Source organism: Suillus plorans (assembly GCF_016647745.1).
Source record: "Suillus plorans strain S12 chromosome Unknown HD556scaffold_104, whole genome shotgun sequence".
NCBI lineage: Eukaryota > Fungi > Basidiomycota > Agaricomycetes > Boletales > Suillaceae > Suillus > Suillus plorans.
In genome coordinates, this window is record NW_024537488.1 from 68,300 (window position 1) to 89,255 (window position 20,956).

At 46.7% G+C, this 20,956-nt stretch overlaps 7 protein-coding genes across 7 annotated transcripts; 3 read left to right on the top strand and 4 right to left on the bottom strand.

The window, feature by feature from the left end:
* Positions 1 to 90: 90 nt before the first annotated feature.
* Positions 91 to 1,712, bottom strand: HD556DRAFT_1249348 (uncharacterized protein; the record flags this gene model as incomplete). Its single annotated transcript, XM_041298837.1, has 2 exons — positions 91 to 1,023; positions 1,389 to 1,712. 2 exons carry the CDS (start codon positions 1,710 to 1,712, stop codon positions 91 to 93), a joined length of 1,257 nt encoding a protein of 418 aa, XP_041153230.1.
* A 1,330-nt stretch (positions 1,713 to 3,042) lies between these two features.
* HD556DRAFT_1314020 (uncharacterized protein) lies at positions 3,043 to 4,376 on the bottom strand (the record flags this gene model as incomplete). The annotated part of the gene is made up of 10 exons (XM_041300876.1): positions 3,043 to 3,081; positions 3,134 to 3,150; positions 3,225 to 3,344; positions 3,399 to 3,552; positions 3,574 to 3,683; positions 3,836 to 3,937; positions 3,976 to 4,108; positions 4,168 to 4,211; positions 4,243 to 4,252; positions 4,314 to 4,376. 10 exons carry the CDS (start codon positions 4,374 to 4,376, stop codon positions 3,043 to 3,045), a joined length of 792 nt encoding a protein of 263 aa, XP_041153231.1.
* A 3,739-nt stretch (positions 4,377 to 8,115) lies between these two features.
* Positions 8,116 to 10,517, top strand: HD556DRAFT_1434992 (uncharacterized protein; the record flags this gene model as incomplete). The annotated part of the gene is made up of 9 exons (XM_041305381.1): positions 8,116 to 8,262; positions 8,317 to 8,466; positions 8,518 to 9,024; positions 9,082 to 9,533; positions 9,584 to 9,707; positions 9,760 to 9,952; positions 10,002 to 10,149; positions 10,200 to 10,338; positions 10,395 to 10,517. 9 exons carry the CDS (start codon positions 8,116 to 8,118, stop codon positions 10,515 to 10,517), a joined length of 1,983 nt encoding a protein of 660 aa, XP_041153232.1.
* Positions 10,518 to 10,747: 230 nt separating this feature from the next.
* On the bottom strand, positions 10,748 to 12,161 carry HD556DRAFT_95876 (uncharacterized protein). Its single transcript, XM_041312129.1, has 4 exons — positions 11,521 to 12,161; positions 11,362 to 11,459; positions 10,914 to 11,310; positions 10,748 to 10,855 (listed from the first exon to the last, which is right to left on the bottom strand). Exons 1-4 carry the CDS (start codon positions 11,813 to 11,815, stop codon positions 10,830 to 10,832), a joined length of 816 nt encoding a protein of 271 aa, XP_041153233.1. The 5' UTR covers positions 11,816 to 12,161; the 3' UTR covers positions 10,748 to 10,829.
* A 779-nt stretch (positions 12,162 to 12,940) lies between these two features.
* On the top strand, positions 12,941 to 15,277 carry HD556DRAFT_95771 (uncharacterized protein). The gene is made up of 16 exons (XM_041312124.1): positions 12,941 to 13,281; positions 13,347 to 13,412; positions 13,467 to 13,496; positions 13,553 to 13,659; positions 13,710 to 13,749; positions 13,811 to 13,883; positions 13,932 to 13,965; positions 14,022 to 14,035; positions 14,089 to 14,093; positions 14,153 to 14,281; positions 14,330 to 14,350; positions 14,402 to 14,442; positions 14,491 to 14,543; positions 14,612 to 14,619; positions 14,681 to 14,742; positions 14,834 to 15,277. The coding sequence occupies exons 1-16, from the start codon at positions 13,202 to 13,204 to the stop codon at positions 15,121 to 15,123; spliced, it is 1,053 nt and encodes a 350-aa protein (XP_041153234.1). The 5' UTR covers positions 12,941 to 13,201; the 3' UTR covers positions 15,124 to 15,277.
* A 2,014-nt stretch (positions 15,278 to 17,291) lies between these two features.
* HD556DRAFT_1279260 (uncharacterized protein) lies at positions 17,292 to 18,733 on the top strand (the record flags this gene model as incomplete). Its single annotated transcript, XM_041299270.1, has 7 exons — positions 17,292 to 17,361; positions 17,418 to 17,536; positions 17,589 to 17,750; positions 17,817 to 17,892; positions 17,944 to 18,075; positions 18,127 to 18,311; positions 18,368 to 18,733. 7 exons carry the CDS (start codon positions 17,292 to 17,294, stop codon positions 18,584 to 18,586), a joined length of 963 nt encoding a protein of 320 aa, XP_041153235.1. The 3' UTR covers positions 18,587 to 18,733.
* A 786-nt stretch (positions 18,734 to 19,519) lies between these two features.
* Positions 19,520 to 20,744, bottom strand: HD556DRAFT_1420371 (uncharacterized protein). The gene is made up of 4 exons (XM_041304458.1): positions 20,006 to 20,744; positions 19,882 to 19,946; positions 19,772 to 19,830; positions 19,520 to 19,718 (listed from the first exon to the last, which is right to left on the bottom strand). The coding sequence occupies exons 1-3, from the start codon at positions 20,287 to 20,289 to the stop codon at positions 19,826 to 19,828; spliced, it is 354 nt and encodes a 117-aa protein (XP_041153236.1). The 5' UTR covers positions 20,290 to 20,744; the 3' UTR covers positions 19,520 to 19,718; positions 19,772 to 19,825.
* Between the last annotated feature and the right edge of the window lie 212 nt (positions 20,745 to 20,956).

The window sequence follows — 20,956 nt, forward strand, 5'->3', positions numbered from 1 at the left end:
TCATGCTAAGTCCATCGTCAGTCACACGAATGCTGTATCTGAATATCATGAGAAAAGTATGGAGTGTATAGTTAGTATCATGGTCAAGAATTATAAGTGTGGCACCAAACTAGTCCACGACACCGCTTTGTATGCGTCAGGAGAAATATCGCGTAAAGTGGTAAACATCAGTACCAGAAGGACTGTACGAGCCGTGATGTACAATATCGCTTGAAGTGAACAGACCAGGATGTAAAATGGTGTGGACAGCCAGGACAGGAGCACCAAGCGAAATAGAGCAACGACATAAAACAAGGGTATCCATATTATAACGGAGGCACTCATGAACCATAAGAACTGTTCCTGGCCTGTGAAGAGGGTAAAAATACAAGCCATATAATAGATGACGCCAAAAATGATTGCCATAAGTAATGCAGCAATCTTAAGAACGTTCTTGTCCGAATCTTCGAGATTGATGCTGCCATCGAATGTTGGGACTTGGAGCTTTCGAGATGTGGGTATGTCAGGAATGCCCAACAATTCTAGAATTGGGCGGAAGAATGGTGCCAAGATCCCAAACCGAGCGAGTTCGTCTCTGTCACTGACACTAAGGCTGACATGATCAGCAGCGATAACTGTTAAGGCGCATACATACTCAATGTGATCCTCTGGCATTGACTCGGTCAACTTCCAGTACACTGGATGTGGACATTGCACATCAAGAGGCTTGTTCCACCACGCAGCATAGGTTAGGAAATTGAGAACCGCAAAAGCGAGTGTCCCCATTTCAAGCTGGGTGGTTTCGAGATGGTAGATGGCGCGGGTGAGGAGTTGTATAACGAACCAGGCCACCTGAAGAATGACCAATCCTTTCGATATCACATTGCCTTTACTCCTGTCGTGAATCTGCTTTGCCGTTAGGGTAGGGACGTCGATACACCCTTCACGTATCAGTTTGAGAATGTAATCAGGACGTAGTGTAAGGCAAGGTTTCCCGTCCACATAAAGCATAAAACCACCCATCAGCACAAAGAAGCTGTGCGTCTGAGTCCACGTATAATCTAAGGATGCACATGAGCCAACGTTTGGGTGAGCACGAATGGGGCTTACCTTCCAAGTCAGACTCGGACTGCTCTGACTTAATCCGCCTTGCGACCCACATCACAGGAGCACAAAGGACACGCAAAAGAGATACCGGTATAGATAATACACCTTTAGCAAGGAGGTGAAAGAGGTGAACGAAAGGCAAGAGAATACAGCGAAGGAAGCGATTTCCAAATACTTTAGCAGAACCAATTTCTAAGGACGTGTATAGTGAGCTATGAGATGTAGGGTTTCCAAATGCACAACGCACCTTCAGACTCCGGACGAACGTTGGGATACCCCGAATTCTCGAACTGCCTTGTAACTTGATGAGCGCTGAACCATTGGCGCATAGCCCATGTGACGATCAGTTCAGGAAGGATCAGTGCCATTATCATCATGCCAAGTTGTCGCCATAGAGTATGAGGGTAGCCGCTGTGCTTAGGACTCGGAATATTAGGGTGGATGGCACTGTAAACGCATGCAAAAAGAGTGAGAACGGAGCTAGAAATGATGCTCCATAGGGTTCTGGTGGTGAACGATGGGGCTTTAAAAATGTCACTAGTAGTATCTGTTGTATTTGTTGTAGGTGCAGCTCGGATCACTCCAACGAGGTAAAGGAAGACGCAGAGAAGTACTAGTAAGCGCATTACTAATTGGATGGTGTAATATCATATGCACCTGTTCACTATTGGTATTTTATACTAGCAGGCATCGTCTTCCAGCTCTCAGATCTCAGTACTCAGTACTCAGTACTCAGTCGTCCTCGACGACTTCGTATCTCCTTCATTTATTCCTCTCCCTTTACTTAGGTTTGTGTATTCCTATCTCAACAACTCCCGACATACCTTGGCCCCACATGAAATGCATCTTGGCCGACCTGGCGCTCGAAGCACAACCGAACTTCGAGTTCTCCGCATACGCAGGTTAGCTTAACGCTATCATTGCAGGAGGATCTACCAGGGAGGAAGCCCTTGAGCAACTGGCAGAAGGCAGGAGGCTAGAGCGCCCGGAACGCATTGCCCTCTGGCCTCAGCAATCTGATGACGACCAGTGAGTACAGCTTACTTAGTATCATGGGGCGACCCGGTGCTACTAGTATATGTACTCGGTACAATACCCCACCGCGGCACAGCCCGCAGGGCACGGCGTCATCTTACCGGAAAATCAGAACTTGCGTGTCGGAAATGCCCGGACGAGGACCTCACAAGCACCAGACGTTAACTGTAGTAAGTACTACTAGTGTACTAATCTGAGATCACTGGTCACGTCGCCATCAGGTCCTCCCTGAATTCAAGGCTGCTTTCATTATCCACAGTGCCGACAACGTACACTGCCATCTTCTGGGGTCAGCTAATTCTTTTCCGCAGTTATTTGGTACTGTTCTGGCGGCATCTTAAGGCGACGCGACTAACACGTAGATAGGTGTGCGCCTCGATATCAACAGCGGTGATTTCCGATCATACCTCTCGTTCCCGCGGACCCAGTGCGGATGCAGAAGTTACAATATCAACGGGCCATGATGTGATCAGAACCCTAGGGGGAAAGGACGCATCAATCTCCGCGCCACCAAATACATCTGATCGTAACATACTCATATCCGATTGTACATGAATATACAACGTCATCCTGTATTATTCAATTTATCCTCTATTGAACGAGATATGTAGGGTGCGATTATTCGAGCGGTTAGTAGGATTGCGACATGCGTTGCGTGCGATATTGACGTTGTACACAGTGAGGTATGATCATGCATTACTTTCGGCATGTAAGACAGTCATTGGTATCATTTGTGATGTGCGCTGAGTGCGAGGAAGGGATATATACGAGGTGAATAAATAGTCTTGTTCTTCATCTTGACCTGTATTCCTTAGATCCCTTAGATCAAAAAGAACACGCAAAGCCAAGACACCATGCAAGACACCTTGGAACCTGGTTCAGAGAATTTGTCAGTTATCTCCGGTTACAATGTGCACCCCCTTACACATATACAATTCCACCCTGCCCCCGCGATGAGGCCTGCACCAAGTATTCATATATTACCCTGGCATGGTGCATGGAAACCACGTACCGGCAAAGAAAAAGAAGCTATGTTTATAATCGAAATTGCTTGAAACACAGTCAAGTGGGACATAAAACGAGTCATAGACCGGATGACGTACCAAGGAGCGACAGTGCATATAGCAAACTTCCCTTTAACAAGGTTGACGCCACTCTACCGATGGAGCGTATACCATCAAAGCGTAGTCGTATTGAATGATACATTGTAAGAGTGATCACTACTAAACATGATTCGTGAGTAGAGCTAACTCGAGGCAGCGTCTTGAATTGCTCACTGAGTTCAAACAGTGCTGCGCTAACAAACTTGCCCGTTATCAGGCGTTCCACTTTCGTAAACCTTGAAGCGATCGGAGTCGATGAGGTCACACATACGCTTTCCAGCAGAGACCACACAAGTGCATCGCAAATGACCATGGCGATAACAATAAGCTTCAAGCTCAGTTAGATTACCACTTCGAATGGCAAAACGTTCAAAGCGTTTACCCAGTAGCTCGCCAATAAAAATAGCTTTATCTTCCTGTTGTTATGCCATAAGGCAAGTATACGCACGAGAAGCAGACCTGAAATATGAGTTTTTCTTTCTTTGTTGATATCAACAAACTAACCTTCTGCGGCGGACATGATAAAAAAGAGGGATGCTAGGATGTATTAGCTGACGTAGAACCAGCGACCGCGAGACCTACCCCCACTAGTTCGATATAGTGTCACGCACTGTATTGCTTGGCATTAACATCATTACGTTGAATAAAGTTCAGAGAAAGTCCATACCGTTTCTGCTGAATATGGGCTAAGAGTGACTGGCAGACCACTGTCCCTGAGAACCTTTCCCCAACAACGAAGTGCATGACTCACGATATATTTCGGTGATGATCCATAATACGGGAGTATATCTAGCTAGGATGAACATGGCAGTGACAATGTTCCAGCAGCTCATGTTGCTGAACAGACGGACTTCATGTTCAAAAGTCAAGAAATAATCGAGTACCTAATGAAGATGATAAAGTCTCAGCATTCACTCGCGAGAGGAGTACGTGGTTCACTCACCCAGATCGCGACCGGCGCAACTTTTTCAATGTTTTGAGCGCAGACTAGAATGAGGGAAGTAAACCAACAACAAACCTCGAAGATACTGTGAACGAAGTACGAGAGTTAGTTCGGAGAACGAAAGATCAGGCGTCAAGCGCTCATACCTTGACCGTCTGTTGTGCCGCAGTGTGCGACAAAACCACATGTAAGGTATATAGTACGTGCATGGACTGGCTCGTAGACTGGGTGGATGTTTATGATAAGTTGTGATGCCAATATATAAGCTCTAGATCCAAATAGCAAGTGCGCGAACTTCGCACTTGACAGAGTCTTCTTCCGTCAGACGCGCCATTAATGCCGTGTATCGAGTCGGAGAATCTTCCAAACACAGCGTTCAAAGACCGAGCTATGTGATGAAACGTGCAACTCACAGTATATATATATCGATTATTATGAAGAGTTGACGTTAATCAAGCACTGAGCTGTGACCTTGGCGCTGGGTCCCGGCGTGTCGCTGGATGATGAATGACTTAGTCGTACCTTATTACTATCGTGATCCAGGTTACGAACCCCGACTGATTTGGAAGTCCGAACGGTGTTTACTCTATTAGTATTGTCGGCATCCTTATCCTTCCGACGCTGCTAGGCTATTCGAAGGACAGTTTGGATTGAGCTCGACAATGCCCCCTACCTGTAATCTACAGCAAGACGAGGCAGAACATGCTCAAGCGGCTCCAACAGGAGATCGCCACACACCCTGTCTAAAGATCATATTCGCGCACAGGTCTACGCTGCAGCCTGCGACACACTGTGCCTGCAAGTCTGGCATTGAAATTTTATCACCAGCTTAAACAGCTGAGAACTCTTGGTTTCGCGGACTGCATACCTGCATTTCATTCCGTGTCACAGAAGCCGGATGGAGGCATGGTCTAGCCTAGGGTCCATCACGTATCAAATCAAAACAGACGGACTTCACTACTTGCTTGTCACCAATCAAGAGGTCCTTATTCAGTTTTTGCGCGCAATTTTAAAGCACATTCAACAAAGTTCTCGTTTGTTCATCCATGTGATCGGTGTCTTCCTCGAGGTGCCTGACCTTGCAGATGATAGACCGAGCCCGAATGCCCGATGGACGACTCCCAGATGGACACTCTGACAAGGTTCGGGGCCTGTAGAAAAAGAAAAGAGCCTCACTCACGAGCATTGCGGTCGCTCGTCTTGGACAGCCTTTAGGTTCATCTTGCTGGCGCTGCAGCGTGTCGGAGAATATTTACAAGAGGATCGCGTTGGACCATGACATCATTGCACAAGCCAGAGATATAACTTCCGTTGACACATAGATGTCGCGACCGTGGAAATACTATAGATGCGTGTCATCTCCGTTGCACAATTCACCTGCTGCACAAAACGAGACTTCATTTCCAACGATGCTCATCCGTCCCTTGATTGGGGGCAAGTGGCGACGGAATATCCGAAGGTGAATGTTTATCGTGGGTTTCTGTTGTCACGAAAATGTACTTACTCTCGAATACAAGGCAAGCGTTATCATGGACTTTACAGTGTAAGCAAACCGGAAATGACACCGATCGTGCAAAGTTGATAAAAGACCATCCGTATATCACATCAACTATTTTTGGCTCCGCCTTGCAATGACCGTTCACATTATGCTCATTGGTATGAATAGTCCCCATGGTTTGTGCGAGTAATGTGCCTTAGGACGCAAGACTGAAAATACAATTACTTGCGGTCGTGGCGGAGCTGAGGGAGCAATAATCGATTCAGTTATCTAACGAGCATCTTCCTCATTTGGGATTTAACCAAAACTTCCAAGACAAATCCAAATGCGCTCGTGATCACGAACCTCGCAAAGGTCGAGGATAGGGCCATTGGGCGCAACCAAACGGTATATGAGAATAGCGCCCAGGTTAACAACTACAGCCTACTTGCTAAATATTGTGCGAGGGTGCGTTGTCTTCTGACCGACGAGTACTTCAGATATTGACTGTAGTCCTCAGTTGACTCTACTAAGACATGTCGCAAATCTAGGATCCAACCAAACATATCGACTTTTACTTTTATCGTCCGTACGTTGACCCATTTCTCAAAACGATCGAATATTCTTCAACCATACCCTGCAGAATGATGCGAATCTGGACATTGCGGGCTGAATTACACATTCATCTATCTGTGGGTCGATTTGTGGGATTAACAATGCAAATTGGCAATTGACCAGATCTGCGACGTTTACTGTAGCAGAGTCTGCCGGCCCATATTCAATCGAAGCATGCAATTCGTGAACTTGTGGTGCACATAACTAGAATGGTATTATCATCGGCACCGGCACTGGTTCGAGAGCGCGTTGAAGTAATGCATAGCTGATCCTCAAATTTCGGCAACCAGCTTTGTAAATCGTGCTATGTGTTTGTTGTGCCAATATGATCTGTTGAGCCCCAAAAAATGCTTTCCGGTTGTCCCAGTTTTTCAAAACATAAAACATGGCACGAATGCGGTTTGACCACGGTGCTGTCCAGATGTACTATGCAATTTCACATCGGCATTAGCAGGATATTATTCCGGGGTTGAATATGGGGCACTGGGGTAGGACATATCAGTGGGGAACCTGCGGCGGAGATCCGTGTGGTTCGTTTCGACCCGTCGTCCGAAATATGCAAGGGTCTGCCTTCCACACTGCCCTGAGACATCCTATCAAAAGACTAGTAGGTTGTAGGCCAAAATATCAGTGGTCGCCAGTGTACAAAGGTCGACGGCTTTGCGCCTTACAATGTTGCCAAGAGATCCATGCGCTTACTCCATAGAACCACTCCAAGCACTTCCAAGCCATCAACTCAAGTCGGCTGAGGGATAGTGGAGATGATGCAGAAATTACGAGGACTATCGATCACCCGACCTATTAAGAGCGAGCCGCTCGGCATCAACGTCCACAATCCATGATGGACCGCGCACAAACACTGACGCCGTCCGGGTCAAAGCTGATCATGATAACATATACAAAGTTAAAGTTATTACGAAACGCTTTCGACAGCAGCACGCGCGCAACTGAAGGCCAAGAAAATACGTACGACAAGCCGATTATGAACAATGGAGTAAGTAATCTGAAACACAAGGGTATCAAGGGGTAAGTACCGGTAAGTATCGGTGCTATATAGCGATGTCAACTTTAAGTCACAGTCACAGTGGGCGGCAGGCAAATCCTGTAAGATAAGCACACCAATATAGAGATCGAACGCTTGATATATCAGTCGCTGACTCGGATGTAACTGCCGCAGGGTGGCAGAAACATAGTCCGATCTAAAGCCTCCAAGATTTCCTCGAGTCCTAGTGATTGTGATAGATCCAAGCTCGAGACAACACCGGCATTTGATGAATACCTTGGATCGGCAACCGTTAGGCAGAATCATGTTCAAATTAAATGTCAGACACTCGTTGTTCGCATGCGGAGCCATCGGGTGCCACTGTAAATGATTTAGCATAATCGTGCAACTTGACTTAATCCTTCGATATATCGCTCGTGCGTCATCTGTTAACTGACGGTCAGCAAGTTTGTCGTTTCTCAATCGGCTTACTGAGTTATGTGTAATTTTTACCGTATGGTGCCATGATGGTTGAGTTTCATTCTACAAATTCATGGTATAGGTGCGGACCCAGTGCGGACCCAGGAGTTAAAACGGGTCACAGGGATGATGAACTCCAATCATAAGAGGGAGAAAGAATGGAGAAGAGGCCCGAAGAAGCACTACTTTCTTTCCAGTCGAAAAGTCAGTTGAACTTGGCTCGATGATCAAACAGATGGTATTAAACTTGATTTTGACTAGTGGTATGTCTTTTAACGCCGAAAAGGGTCGTGGCTGTGCAGGAACCGAAATAACGATTTGTGGGGGGTCGGATGCCCGTATGTTATAAGCAAGGGGCTTGTGATCAATCTATCATCAACTCCCGCCCATCATCATGTCTGAAGACGCTGTTCCAATCCATCCCGTCGCTCCCCGCCTAAAGAATGGCTTGAAAGTTCCTCATGTCGGTCCTGATCTTGCAGCATATAGGTCCTCTCATGCGGAAACCCTCGGCCACGAATCTGATGCTTGGTGGAGAAAGGCTAGTTTGCGTATTGACTTCTTTTTATATCGTGCTTATTGATGGACGCATTAGATGGCCCATACCATGTTACACTGGGACCGTCCGTTCCATACTGTGCGGGCTGGTAGTTTTGAAACCGGTGATATCGTCTGGTTCCCAGAAGGCGGGCTTAATGCATCTTACAATTGTGTCGATCGCTGGGCGTTTAAACATCCAAACAAAGTAAATACCGCCTTTCTTGTTCAAGTTTCATGATCTTATACTATCTATCAGACCGCCATCATCTACGAGGCCGACGAACCCGATGAAGGCTGCCTTGTCACTTATGCGGAGCTGCTCCGCGAGGTCTGCTCTATTGCAAACGTCCTAAAGGGTCTTGGTGTCAAGAAGGGCGATACCGTTTCTGTATATCTGCCAATGACTTGGCAATCGGTTGCTGCTTTCCTCGCTTGCGCGCGGATTGGCGCTATTCACTCTGTAGTCTTTGCTGGCTTTAGCGCAGAGTCTCTCCGTGATCGTGTTCAAGACTGCAAGTCGCGCGTTGTCCTTACCAGCGATGAAGGCAGGCGTGGTGGCAAGTCAATTGCAACCAAAGCGATTGTAGACGCTGCTCTCAAGGAATGCCCTGTCGTTGAACATGTCCTTGTTCTCAGACGCACCGGTGGCCAGGTGCCATGGGTCGATGGCAGGGACATGTGGTGGCACGAGGAGACTGCCAAAGTCCCTAATTACTGCCCACCCGAGATCATGTCCTCAGAAGATCCGCTCTTCATTCTTTACGTCAGTGGCTTCCTTTCCATGTGTTTTTACCTATTCTTGATTTTTAACTATGTTTAGACTTCTGGATCTACAGGGAAACCAAAGGGTGTCGTTCACACCACCGGCGGATACCTCCTTTGCGCCGCCCTTACTGTTAAATACGTTTTCGATGTCCACCCAGACGACAAGTTCGCCTGCATGGCTGATATCGGTTGGATTACTGGACATACCTACATCGTTTATGGACCACTCGCAAACGGAGTCAGCACTACCGTCTTTGAATCAACTCCAGTTTACCCCTCGCCATCCCGCTACTGGCAGACCGTCCAGAAGCATCAGCTTACCCAGTTCTATTCTGCTCCTACTGCCATTCGTCTCCTTCGTAGACTCGGCGCTCAACACGTGGAGGGCCATGATCTCAGTAGCTTACGTGTCCTTGGCTCTGTCGGTGAGCCTATTAACCCCGAAGCCTGGAACTGGTACAACGAACATGTTGGCAAGAAGCAGTGCGCTATCGTTGATACGTTCTGGTAAGTGAATTCACGAAGTATTTGTGGCCGTGCTCAGTATCCTCTTCAAGGCAAACTGAAACTGGATCGATCGTGGTTACTCCATTCCCTGGTGCGATTGAGACTAAGCCTGGTTCTGCAACCGTTCCTTTCTTCGGTATCGAGCCCGCTATTCTGGACCCTGTCAGTGGAAAGGTACTCAAATCAATGCACTCTGTTCGATTATGATACTAACAAAGTTTCACAGGAATTAGAGGGCAACAATGTTGAGGGAGTTCTTGTCATCAAGCAACCTTGGCCTTCAATTGCCCGTACCGTATACAACGACCACAACCGTTACCTGGAGACGTACATGAAGCCATACGGTGGAGCTTTCTACACAGGAGACGGCGCCGCACGCGATGAACATGGTTACATTTGGATCAAGGGCCGTATTGATGGTGAGGACGTCCCTTGGAAGATGTCCCGCCTGTAATGACCATTCTGTAGATGTTATCAATGTCTCTGGACACCGTTTGTCGACTGCTGAAATCGAGTCCGCCTTGATCATGCACAAGGGTGTCGCCGAGACTGCAGTCATTGGTACTGCTGATGAGTTGACGGGACAGGCCGTATTTGCCTTCGTCACACTTAAACCGTTAGTCTTTTGCCCTTTTGTTGAATGTCGATTGACTTCAGATACATTAGGGAATTCACATACGACCGCAATGACGAGGCTTCCCTTGCTAAGGAGCTCGTACTCCAAGTTAGGAAGGTGATTGGCCCCTTCGCGGCACCTAAAAAGATCTTCATCGTCAGTGATCTGCCCAAGACCCGCTCCGGAAAGGCAAGTCCAGACCTGTTTCTTCCTAAGCGATCATATAATGATTCATGTTGGTGCAGATCATGCGTCGCATTATGCGCAAGATCGTTGCTGGTGAAGGCGATCAACTCGGTGATCTCAGCACTGTTGCTGAACCTGGTGTGGTTGATGTTATCAAGAAGAAGGTTGCTGAGAGTACGTAGACTCAATAATGAGAAGCGCAAAAGTGTTCAGAAACTGTTGTATTCATCGTTGTACTTTTCCGTTTTTATGCCCCTCATACGATACATGATTAACACTTTGTACAAGCTTGTAGACATGTTGCAACATAGGAAGGGTTTTCACAACTAGCAATTTGGCGAACGAGTTTGTCGACGTTTTGCTCGCCAGGCTCCGCCATTATCTTACAGACGCCTCTCTCGTTCGGGGCTAAATGATATACATAGGAAATAGAAACCATGTTGAAAAGTGCCGACGGAGTTTGAAATTCATTCCTTTCCGTTGCTGAATGATACTTATCCTATTTCCATCAGGTCGAAAGCTATGATACATCATGAGATCAGTCTGCCAATTCAAACCCGTGACACCGCCGTACTCACCCAACGGAGGAACCGAGAATATTTGCTCGAATTCAAGTCTACAGCTATTGCATGCAACCTCGACGGTAATAACAGCCGCTTCCTTACCACACGAGAACCGCGTTGCCAGCTGTGATTGCCAGCCATCTTCGAGTCCTAGCTGCTCAATCTTGTCTTTCTCAGGAAGGAACGCGACAGTGCCCATTAGTGCAATTCGTTGGGGTCGTGTCTTCCAGCTGAGGTTCGTCATGCCCTCGACAGGAGTGGTAACATTCCAAATTTGGATTTCGGTGATTGACCCAGATGAAGTATAGGACTTGTTGGCTGCAAGACCATCTTCAACAGTGGGAACGATGCTGTCGATATAGCAAGAGGTGAATTTGGACTGGCCGAGGTGCCACTGAAAGAACATCGAGTCCTGGAACAATATCAATAACTAAGTCGCTTCAGGGCACGGAGTTTCACTTACGCTGTCGCTCAGTATGACGTGCGAGCCTGAATTATACACTTGGTCAGGTAATGCTTTGTTCACCCGTACTATGGCGCTTGGAAAGTACAACTTTGGTGCTAGCCACACAGGTTTGTTCAGGACATAATCATAATGTGCACAATCACTGAACTCACGTACCCCTTTGCTTTTGTTGAGGGCTGCCCACCAATTCTATGCCTGGAAACTGGTTCGGCTGACGCAATTTTTGGACATTGTGCTGCCCAGAAACAGAGGCAGAGGCAACGTTATACAATGCGCACGCGCAAATAACTGCGATGACCTGTAGCACTAGCGCTGCCCAAGCAGGCCGTTTAGATGAGGGGTCCGCAGTGCTATGCTCAGGGGTGTGTTTGTCGGGGAGGAGAATATCACCTTCAGTGTCTTCAGGTTGATGATCTAGATCATGCATTTGGAGAGGCGAATACGACGCCATGAAGGTGCGTGGTGTATCTGAGAAATTATTTGATCCCTCTTTTACTAGTCAGTAGCAGAGTACCCACGTATAAATTCCGCAGTGGCATGTCCTTGTCGCAGATCGAACTTTTATCGAGCCAACCGGGTAGAGATCTGACTAAATCGTTGAACAGGGCAAATTTTGAGCCATCTCCATTCTTACTATGAACTTACGCCCCCTTCTGTCTAATGGAAGAACATTTTGCCTAAGCAGATGCTTCACAAAATTTCCCGGTCTTCATTAAGCAGCCTGCGAAAGCACACTGGTATGATATGCTCGACGAAACGATACCAAGTGCCAAAGTGAGTTGTGCAAATCAATCAAGCTCGCATATGTTAATTGACCCACTTCTTGCATCGATTGCACCTTCAGCGTCCCGAGTAAGTCGACAATCACTCCTACATCTAACTACCGTGGAACCCACTTTGTCTTTTTGTTTTTGTTTTTCCCACCATCTCTTTGTTGCAAATGACGGTGGCGTCTTTCGTCCTCAATAATCAAAATCTCCCGTATATCTGTTACTCGACTGAACTATCCACGTGGTTCAACAACATAGGCGTGCTGTCGCTGTCAAGAAACGGAAATTTTCGTGTGTGCATATCACATCTCTTATCTACACCCATCGCTGGCTTAGATTTCGTTGCGGAAGGTAATGCAGATGTCGACAAGCGCTCTCCCAATCCAGTTACTGAAGTCAATTATCTAGTGTCCACGAGAGCATGAATCATCTGAAGGCCGGTTCGCATGCGATCTTTTTACGTATGACAGGGGCAGGGATGATCACATCGAGACAGTGTCATGGGACGGGATATCGTCTCACTCTGCAGGACCGCAGAGTTTGATCACTGGGAATTCGCCGATCCCCATATCTCACCACCCGCGCCTAAGGAAGCGGACAGTATCATCTCGTTACTAACTGATGCTGAATGTTCCTCGGGGAAGTTGGATAAATGAATTCCATAAACCCCTGCTTACATCAGCAAAGTGGATTAAAGTAAAACATGCATGCCAAGCTTGCTGGCTTGCACGAAAGTTTTACTGGGCCTGAATATTTCCGACCCTCGGACAAGTCCAGAAATCCACATTCGAACATGTCCAATCAATTTTCAATTTCAAAGCGTCGTTTTGTTAGAAAAATGATGCCCTCCGAGTCCGTGATCCTCCGATCCACCTCTTTCTGTCTTGCTTCCTCTTATTAAAAGCGAAGCGTCCGGATCACAAAGCCCCGTTTTCAGAAGCCTTTGCCATAAGCACGGAGCCCTGCTACATCAAGAATATACCCCATTCCCTGCCTCCCTAATTAAGGACGATCTGTCTGACGTAGAGCCATCATACCAGAATCAACACGGACTTTACATATATACCATGGAACGGGATTTGGTTATAGACAGTACAACATCGGAGAAGTATATGCGAATAGCATCTATCTCCATAGCATTTTACGAGTAAGCCTTTCTTTTCCCTGTTGCGTTCCCGTGGTTGTCGCGGTATTCTAACTGATTACGTCCAGTTATATCCTCACACTCCCTGCAGAATGGCGCCTTTACCAAAGCCAATCGTCTATTTTTCATATGAGGCATGTATAGGCGAGCATTCGTATACAGTCGTTGATGAGCTTGATTCCCAACAGTCTATCCTGCGTCTTATTCATTCTCATACGGTATTTTTTGCTCTGATTCTCTCACATGTGGTTTTTTTCGCTCATATTTAATGCAGCTATGTCAGTGTCGTGGCCGTAGTAGTCAGCAATTACGGATACTTCTCCACCAACTTTACCCAACAAGCGTGTCAACAATATCATCTTGTTCCGCCTATTTTCAAAGGTTTGCTCTGTTGGCGTCTACCCACCAGGGCCTAATTGATCATACCGCAGTCATACAAATGATGATATCACAGGTCATCCTAGGTGTCAGGTATGTCCTGCAGTGTTTTTGTGGGACATACATGAGCTGCACAGACTGAAATACTGTATAGGACATTCAATGTTTCAAGGAGAGATAGGGGTATTGGAATTTCGCTATTGCTGATATACTTCTTGATAGTTGTGGTAGGCTCTTCAAACACAGTCATGACGTTTCTCGCTTATACGTTTTAGGTCGAGTGGTTCACCGATATCTTTGGACGGGCCCGTGAGTTCTGGCCTATATTTCAATCCTGGGCTCGCATTGACCATCAAAATTAACAGCTGTGGTTATTAATGTACGTTAATGTTCCTCATAACAAGATCTCACACAAATAGCGTTTCTTTTTAGGGAAAGTATGTGGTTCTTTTGTCACCCGTATGAGGCATTCGGTTGATATCTCCATCAACTATAGCTGCACCTCAGCAGATGCTGCCAAAACATTGTCAACTTGGTTCTTCTACCTCGCCGCTATGTTGTATGACATTGTGGTAGTGACTATTTCTACCAAGAGCCTTCTACGTTATAATCCATTGAGCAGCAGGTGCGCCTTTTCTCTCTTTCTTTACGGTCGCTAAACCATTGTTGCTAGAGTAGAACGACTGATACGGGTGTAAGTTATTAATCCCTGGCATAGATGATGCGCATCCCTCATTGTACTTAGCCTGATATATGACGGCATTGGATATTTCGTCATGTTAACTGGCAAGTGACGTCCTCCTTGTGATAATCACGCTCTTAATATTCCCTCAGCGTCGAACGTACTGAACCTCATCCTTTATCATAAGACCGATGTCTCGATTCAGGTACGTAGGCTCAATCACTGCTGCACCGTGGAAACTCAACAATTATGTTGGCCTGCTCCTATTGTTAGTCGGCAGGGTAAGTGTCGCACTCTTTTCGCATGCATCTGAGATTCAGACTGTTTAAATAACATCATTAGGGCATCGATGGGCTATGCTGTGACGTGGATCATGAGCCAACGTATCCTCATCCATGTACAAGGTACACATCACTCCAGAGTTTGACTGCTATTCCGCTGACTCTCGCCATGTCTATTCCGCCACTCCTGCTCCGCTCACCTCGCGTCCTGAAGAAATGACAGAGTCAGACCCCCAACATTCGGAAAGAGTGATCATCGCGCGTCCCACGCTCAGTGCACGGAAAAAAGTGTTGTCTGGTCTCCGCTCCCAGTTCGAATCTAAGAGCCAGTCGAAAAAAACCTCCAAAGATGCAGAGTTCGCGCCCACATCGCCTCGCAATGGGAATACCAATGACATGGAGCTCGATATACGTGTACGCGTCGAGCGCTCGATGGTCGTAGACCATGCGCCTGCGGACGAATCTGATCAATGGAGTTTGTGGGAGACGCCGGAGGGGAAATGATTCCAAGGCATTGGTCAATGGTGTGGAACAAGAATTACGATGAAGGAATACCCGTCTACTACGTGAAGCTACCAAAGCTCATGGACAAGATTTGCTACTATAGAAATGTTGGTACTTTTTAATCACAAGAGCCTCATCGGGGCCGCCTCGCGCCATTCCACAACAGCACCGTCGACTCCGTTCTTCCGCAGAAGGGTAAGGATCTCTTGTGAGACTTACACCGTTGTATCACTCTACACTGTCCGGGACACGTGACTGTCAAATTCCGGAACAGAACTTGATATAATCCAGATGTCATTCTTATACAACGTTGCACTTTGCTCGCTTTTCATGTCGTTCTTTTACAATTCTCACAAATTGACTGCGCGCTGTCACACCAGGGAGGGTATTCCAACTTTTGGCATGTTGGAAGTTTCCCGATCGCACGCCTCTTGCTGCAATAAATCAATTTCTTTAGGTTGTTCAAAGTTCATTCGTCTTTGAAATGGATACCACGGCCTCAAACCAATGCAGACCCTCAGAAAGTACTGGGCTGTATCCACGACTTACAAGCAAGTGCCCACAGCTAGCATAAATGAAGCTACTATCCCCATAATGCATGGCATCAGTGACACGCTCCACAATTCTACCTGTTCAGTGACGAGGGTGGTTTCAAGACACTGATTGTTCTGTGAAGGAGATAAGCGGCTGCGTGGGGATCCGAGGGCGCGACTGATATAGGCACGAAAGTGGGAAAGGGAGCAAGGACGATGCGGTAGCTGAGGTTCATGTGCCCCACTTTGATGGTCACTAAAAACGAGGGTGTCATTGTGGGACATGTACACGGCCATGGTATGGATTATTCTTGTACAGCAACAGGTTATTAATGTGGGGTTCCTAGTGTATGCCGGACATCCACCGGCTGACCTATCTAATAGGACATAGCCATCGGATGACAGGCTGCCATGAGCGCTAGGTGTAGCGCGTTATGGTTGCCTCCATACACAGACTTGGATCCGTAAACTGTCACCAGTGACCCACGTTCTTATCATAGTATGTGGATTCCTGAGGGTGCAGCGGTCTATGGGTATCATTGGTGCTAACACTGCATAGCTTCATTAACTGAATCCGTCAATTTCAAAGGCAATATATCGTGGCGCTATCGCCTTTCCAGACCGGGACAAATTGCGCTGGCCCAATTCAGAAGGTCATCTAAGGACGACATGAAGTCCTTGACTTTTGGTTTTGGTAGGCGGTAAGTAACACCGACAGTTTTTTATTGGCCACTTTCAATGAGGTTCATTTGTTTTTGATAGGTATGCCCCAGTAGGCATCTCGCAGAAAATCCATTACACATCGACCTCTCCTGGTCATTCGGGAATCGGCATTGGCCAACGACCTGAGTTGCCGATCAACATGCAAGATAGTGATAGTGTCGTTTCCAATGTAACGCCATTTGAAATCGACGTTATCCTGCGAAGTTGTGAGAAATGAAACTATGTACTGAGCTAATGTCACCCCAGCTACTTTCTCTACAGATTTGAGTATGATATATATCACTCTCTATTTGCTATCGTAGGGGTGACTACTGCATAAAAGCGCGGGGAGACCAGTCGGATTGTGGCACTCGATTTTAGCAACATTAGAAGGGAACACAGTGACAGGATCTCTCTCCGTCTACTGGTTAACGGGGAGATCGGGTGTGTGGCACATAGCAATTGAGATCTCTCCAAACTGCGTCTATGGGATCAAACGCATGCCTTGAGCGCTTTTGTGCACACCTCCGCCTATTGCGGTTACAGCATCCAATGGTATACATGACTGATCCCCGCAGTTTCAAATATAACATCATCCCGAGTCCTCAGGCTTCAGTGGGTGCGTACGTTGCGCATACTACTGGTACGAATGCTATATAATTATGAACTCGCAGATGCCAAGAGCCTCACTACTTCCGCAATGAAATTGGACCGAGGCTATGAAATGTTTGGTACTATGATGGTTGGCATCATGGTTGCGATGTTTCAAGTCCAAGCCAATCGGATTTACTGTGGTGAAAAGGTACTGGTGCAATTCATCGTGGCATGTAATCGGCAGATAACATGTTGGCATTTAAAGAGCCTGAGCTGACATGAGACTAGACAAGATATCCGCATCCTAATCCTCAATACACCCCCAAGGCTCCACTTGCTATGGCTTCGAGAGGCATGCCACTGGATACTGCTGCTATATTTTCAACCGCGATGGAAGGAATCTTATATGGTACGTATCACAATGGATTTGTCCGTCCCATGCCCCACTAGGCTTGGGTTATTCAGGCTTTTCAGTCCTCATGTTTATTGGTACCATGTGGGCATTGACCTGCAAACGTCGTATGAACGAGATCCATCGCCCAAATGTTGTGGTGGCATGCATGCTGCTGATCCTTAGTACTGCAGTAAGTTTTCCTCTTTTGCATCTGGCGTCATCCACTACTCAAGCCTCACAAGCACATGATAGTAGACTTCATTCGTGTTGAACAGGGACTGGTTACCTATCGTAATACATTCCCAGAGGGACCAGAGGCATTCTTTGCAGACGTTGCCCAAATCACATTTATGGTCAAGAATATACTATATACCTCGCAGACAATGCTTGGTGATGGGATCGTGGTGGGTTCAATTTTTATCTGCCAGATTGCAACCCTCTTGCTTATGAAATGTCTTTTCCGGCCAAAGATTTATCGCTGTTACGTCGTCTGGCAATCTGCGTGGATTATTATTGTACCGAGTTTGTTGTGGTTCGGTATGGCAGGTTAGGTCGCAATCATGCTCAGGAAGTCGTCCCTCTGATGTTCCATCCAAGTATGCGGCTTTGGTGCAATCTACAGTTTTTCAAAAGCAACTAGCGATGCTGGAGACATCTTCGCCAAATCAACCGGTCAATGGATCGTGGTTTTCTATGCCATGACACTTGGAAGTAATTTATCGGCTTCAGGTGAGCATACCTTTTACCTGAGTAATCGAGGACCGAGACCAATTTGTTCAGGATCTCTCGCGTATCGGATCTGGAGGATGGAACGCGATGTCGCCGCACTTTGCCCTACGAAGAGCTCTATGATGCCAATAGTGCGCGTGCTTGCAGATTCCGCTATTCTGTACTCTGTGACGCTCCTGTCGGCATTGGTATGTTTCGTCAAAGCGAACAACGGACAATATGTCATACTAGACATGGTAATTTCCACTGTCAACTTTCTTTTATCAAAAATAACTAAGCTTTGGCTCCCTAGATTACGCCGATCATCTCTATTACCTTCTACATGATTATTATCCGAATAGCAATGAGGAAAACAACTTCAAGTCATAGTTACCTCTCGACTGTCAGGATAGCCAACGAGATGGCACGAGAAACCCAGCAGCGATATGATGTCAAGCGTACCCCAGTGGAGGTGCACATAACGCAAATCACACACCAGGACGATAACGATACCTGCAAATCGGCATACTGAAAAATCAGGATTACCCATCAACATTTCAACCATGGCGGAGTCGGTGGAGGGGAAACGTACTGCTTCTAAGTATTATTTGCATTTAATTTGTTGTATATGACTATGTTTCACTTGCCAGGTCGTGCCAGGCTATCATCGATCATGATGAATGATTTATGTGCACATACTCGGTTCGACCTCTTGGATTCTGTGACCTAAGTCGTTTACAGCACACCTCTCACCTTACTGTTCTATCTGCCAGAACCGCACCGACGCATGAAAATTAAGAGCTAGGTGGATCAATATACGCACCAGCTCAGACCCGCAATTCATAGTTGACTAAGGACAGCAACGTCACACCTCACCACGGTCCACTGATCCCTGTGTCAGTTGTGTTTGAACATTTTGACACCCTCAGATGTGTGCCGTATCTAGTTTCGCAGGCTACATGTCGCCCCCCTCATCAAGCTTCCTTGACCCCATTCATGCACCCATCTACATCACACTCGTAGTTTCTGCACTGTTTTACGAGACCTGGATCGAGATGTCCGGCAGTAGCCCATGTAGGACGAACGTATCGTTATGGCTGATTATCGTGAGGGTTCCATGCCATTCCCGCTGCTGTTGGGTTAAGTCTGGATGATCTGTCAGGCATGGCCAGGGCGTAACCGAGCTAATACGATCGTCATTCCTTGTAGTTTCGATGGTATAGTGCTTGTCCGACGAACTTGACGCATAGGTCCATTCTCGTCTTCCATGACCGATGCGAGTGGGGCGACAAGAGAGAGTGGGATAGGTGTGAGTTCCGGAACGACTTTTCAGCCTGTTGCTTGCAGAGCTGTAAGCATCAACAGTAGTTGGTTCATTTTTTGATTCCTCAAACGCCGAAGGTAGCGCCACGGGCTTTGATTAAAGCAAGCTTGGAGACTGTTGTATTATGTTTGGTGCGCGAATGCAAACACTTGTGATTCATTGTGCCCACAGTGGAGTCTAGAGTGTCTAGTTCAAGCGCTGAGGCTGCTCATCTCATATATTATTCATGTTCCCAAATGCCCATGCCCGCTTATCATCATAAACCAGCTGACGACTAGTGCGATATTGAATGTTATTCACACGCCGGTCCACACCCGGGTACGCCAACATCCAAATCGAAGTAAGTCCTTAGTCCTTAGCCATGGCATCCCACTCTTTCAAAGCCTAACCAAGGCCACCTGATGAAATCGTACAGCTGCTCGACTTTTGTTCACAGTACATCTACATTTACGGTGAGTGTCCCATCCTTTTTCGATTGTTTTTCGCTAAGCAAACCCATACAGAAGTCCGTGCTAGAGAGACGAAGACAGATGAGATGACAGGCTTTATGATGGTCGCACCGTGATCAGTATGTATCAAACAGATGAAGTAATACTTGGTTGCATTGATGACCTGATGCACGTGTAGCAAAAACATTTCCAGAATGGCATCGGAAACAAGGTGACAAGATCACGAACAGTTCTTGATGTTGTTCGATCTTTTGTGGAGTTCGCGTGTTTCACTGATGTTTTACGACCAACATCTACTATGATCCCCTGGATTGACTTTTCATCTTTCCTCATGCAGAAATATCTACTTCGACCAACCAAAGGAGGAACCGTCATCATCGAATATCCTGATCTCATTTCACTGATCTGCGCACCAGATGGTGGTATGACTAGCACTAATGCCATTTTCATACGTCCATCCATTTCGCCTCTCACCCACCCTCATTCTCTACCAATATGGCCATAGTCTTAAATGGTCCCACTTGGTGGCCGATCATCAATGCATATCGGTTTGACAGCTATTTTCAAGGTTCATGGAGAGCAGTCAAATGTTGAGTACTAGTAGGTGTGAGTGTGCCTACAAAGTGAATGTTTTGGTTGTATAATTGCGCCTCTACTTTGATTCTCGTGTATCATGGATCTAAAACCGAGATTGATATCAGGTCCCCAGTCAGTTCTCGAGCCTACTAGTACTAGGCCCGAATTAGCAAATGTGACCAAGTAGGTCAAGCGTCCGTAACGTCCTTTTTTGTTACATAAGTTAGTACAATCACACTTTGTGACCACTGCAGGTATCATATCATGCATTGCGCTCAGACTTGCACTAGTTGTTTCGTTGCGGCTCAACTGCACCATGTTGTCTATAGATCAAATCAAGCCTATGTTATCTTCAGGTGCGCTACCAGTGAAGTCGTAAGCGTTCGTAAGTGTCTGTAACGCGTGTAAGTTAAGCGTTCATTTCTACATCTGTAAAACACCCAAGTTCTCGCTTAGTAGTGGAAGAAGTTTGATGTGTTACGAACGTTTACGACTCAGTGATGCAGCTTGCCGATTGGTGGAATCTTAGTGGCAATGAGGTAAAACTACGGAG

Excerpts from the sequence above, each read along its gene's own strand:
- HD556DRAFT_95876 (XM_041312129.1), bottom strand. The coding sequence starts at position 11,815 with ATGGCGTCGTATTCGCCTCTCCAAATGCATGATCTAGATCATCAACCT. Across the intron at positions 11,460-11,520 it reads CCCTCAACAAAAGCAAAGGG|CACCAAAGTTGTACTTTCCA; the intron begins GTACGTGAGTTC and ends CTGTGTGGCTAG. Across the intron at positions 10,856-10,913 it reads ATTCTCGGTTCCTCCGTTGG|CTTTCGACCTGATGGAAATA; the intron begins GTGAGTACGGCG and ends GATGTATCATAG.
- HD556DRAFT_1420371 (XM_041304458.1), bottom strand. The coding sequence starts at position 20,289 with ATGGATGGACGTATGAAAATGGCATTAGTGCTAGTCATACCACCATCT. Across the intron at positions 19,947-20,005 it reads CCATTCTGGAAATGTTTTTG|TGATCACGGTGCGACCATCA; the intron begins CTACACGTGCAT and ends TTTGATACATAC.
- HD556DRAFT_95771 (XM_041312124.1), top strand. The coding sequence starts at position 13,202 with ATGGAACGGGATTTGGTTATAGACAGTACAACATCGGAGAAGTATATG. Across the intron at positions 13,497-13,552 it reads GTCTTATTCATTCTCATACG|CTATGTCAGTGTCGTGGCCG; the intron begins GTATTTTTTGCT and ends TATTTAATGCAG. Across the intron at positions 14,351-14,401 it reads GTAGAACGACTGATACGGGT|CCTGATATATGACGGCATTG; the intron begins GTAAGTTATTAA and ends CATTGTACTTAG.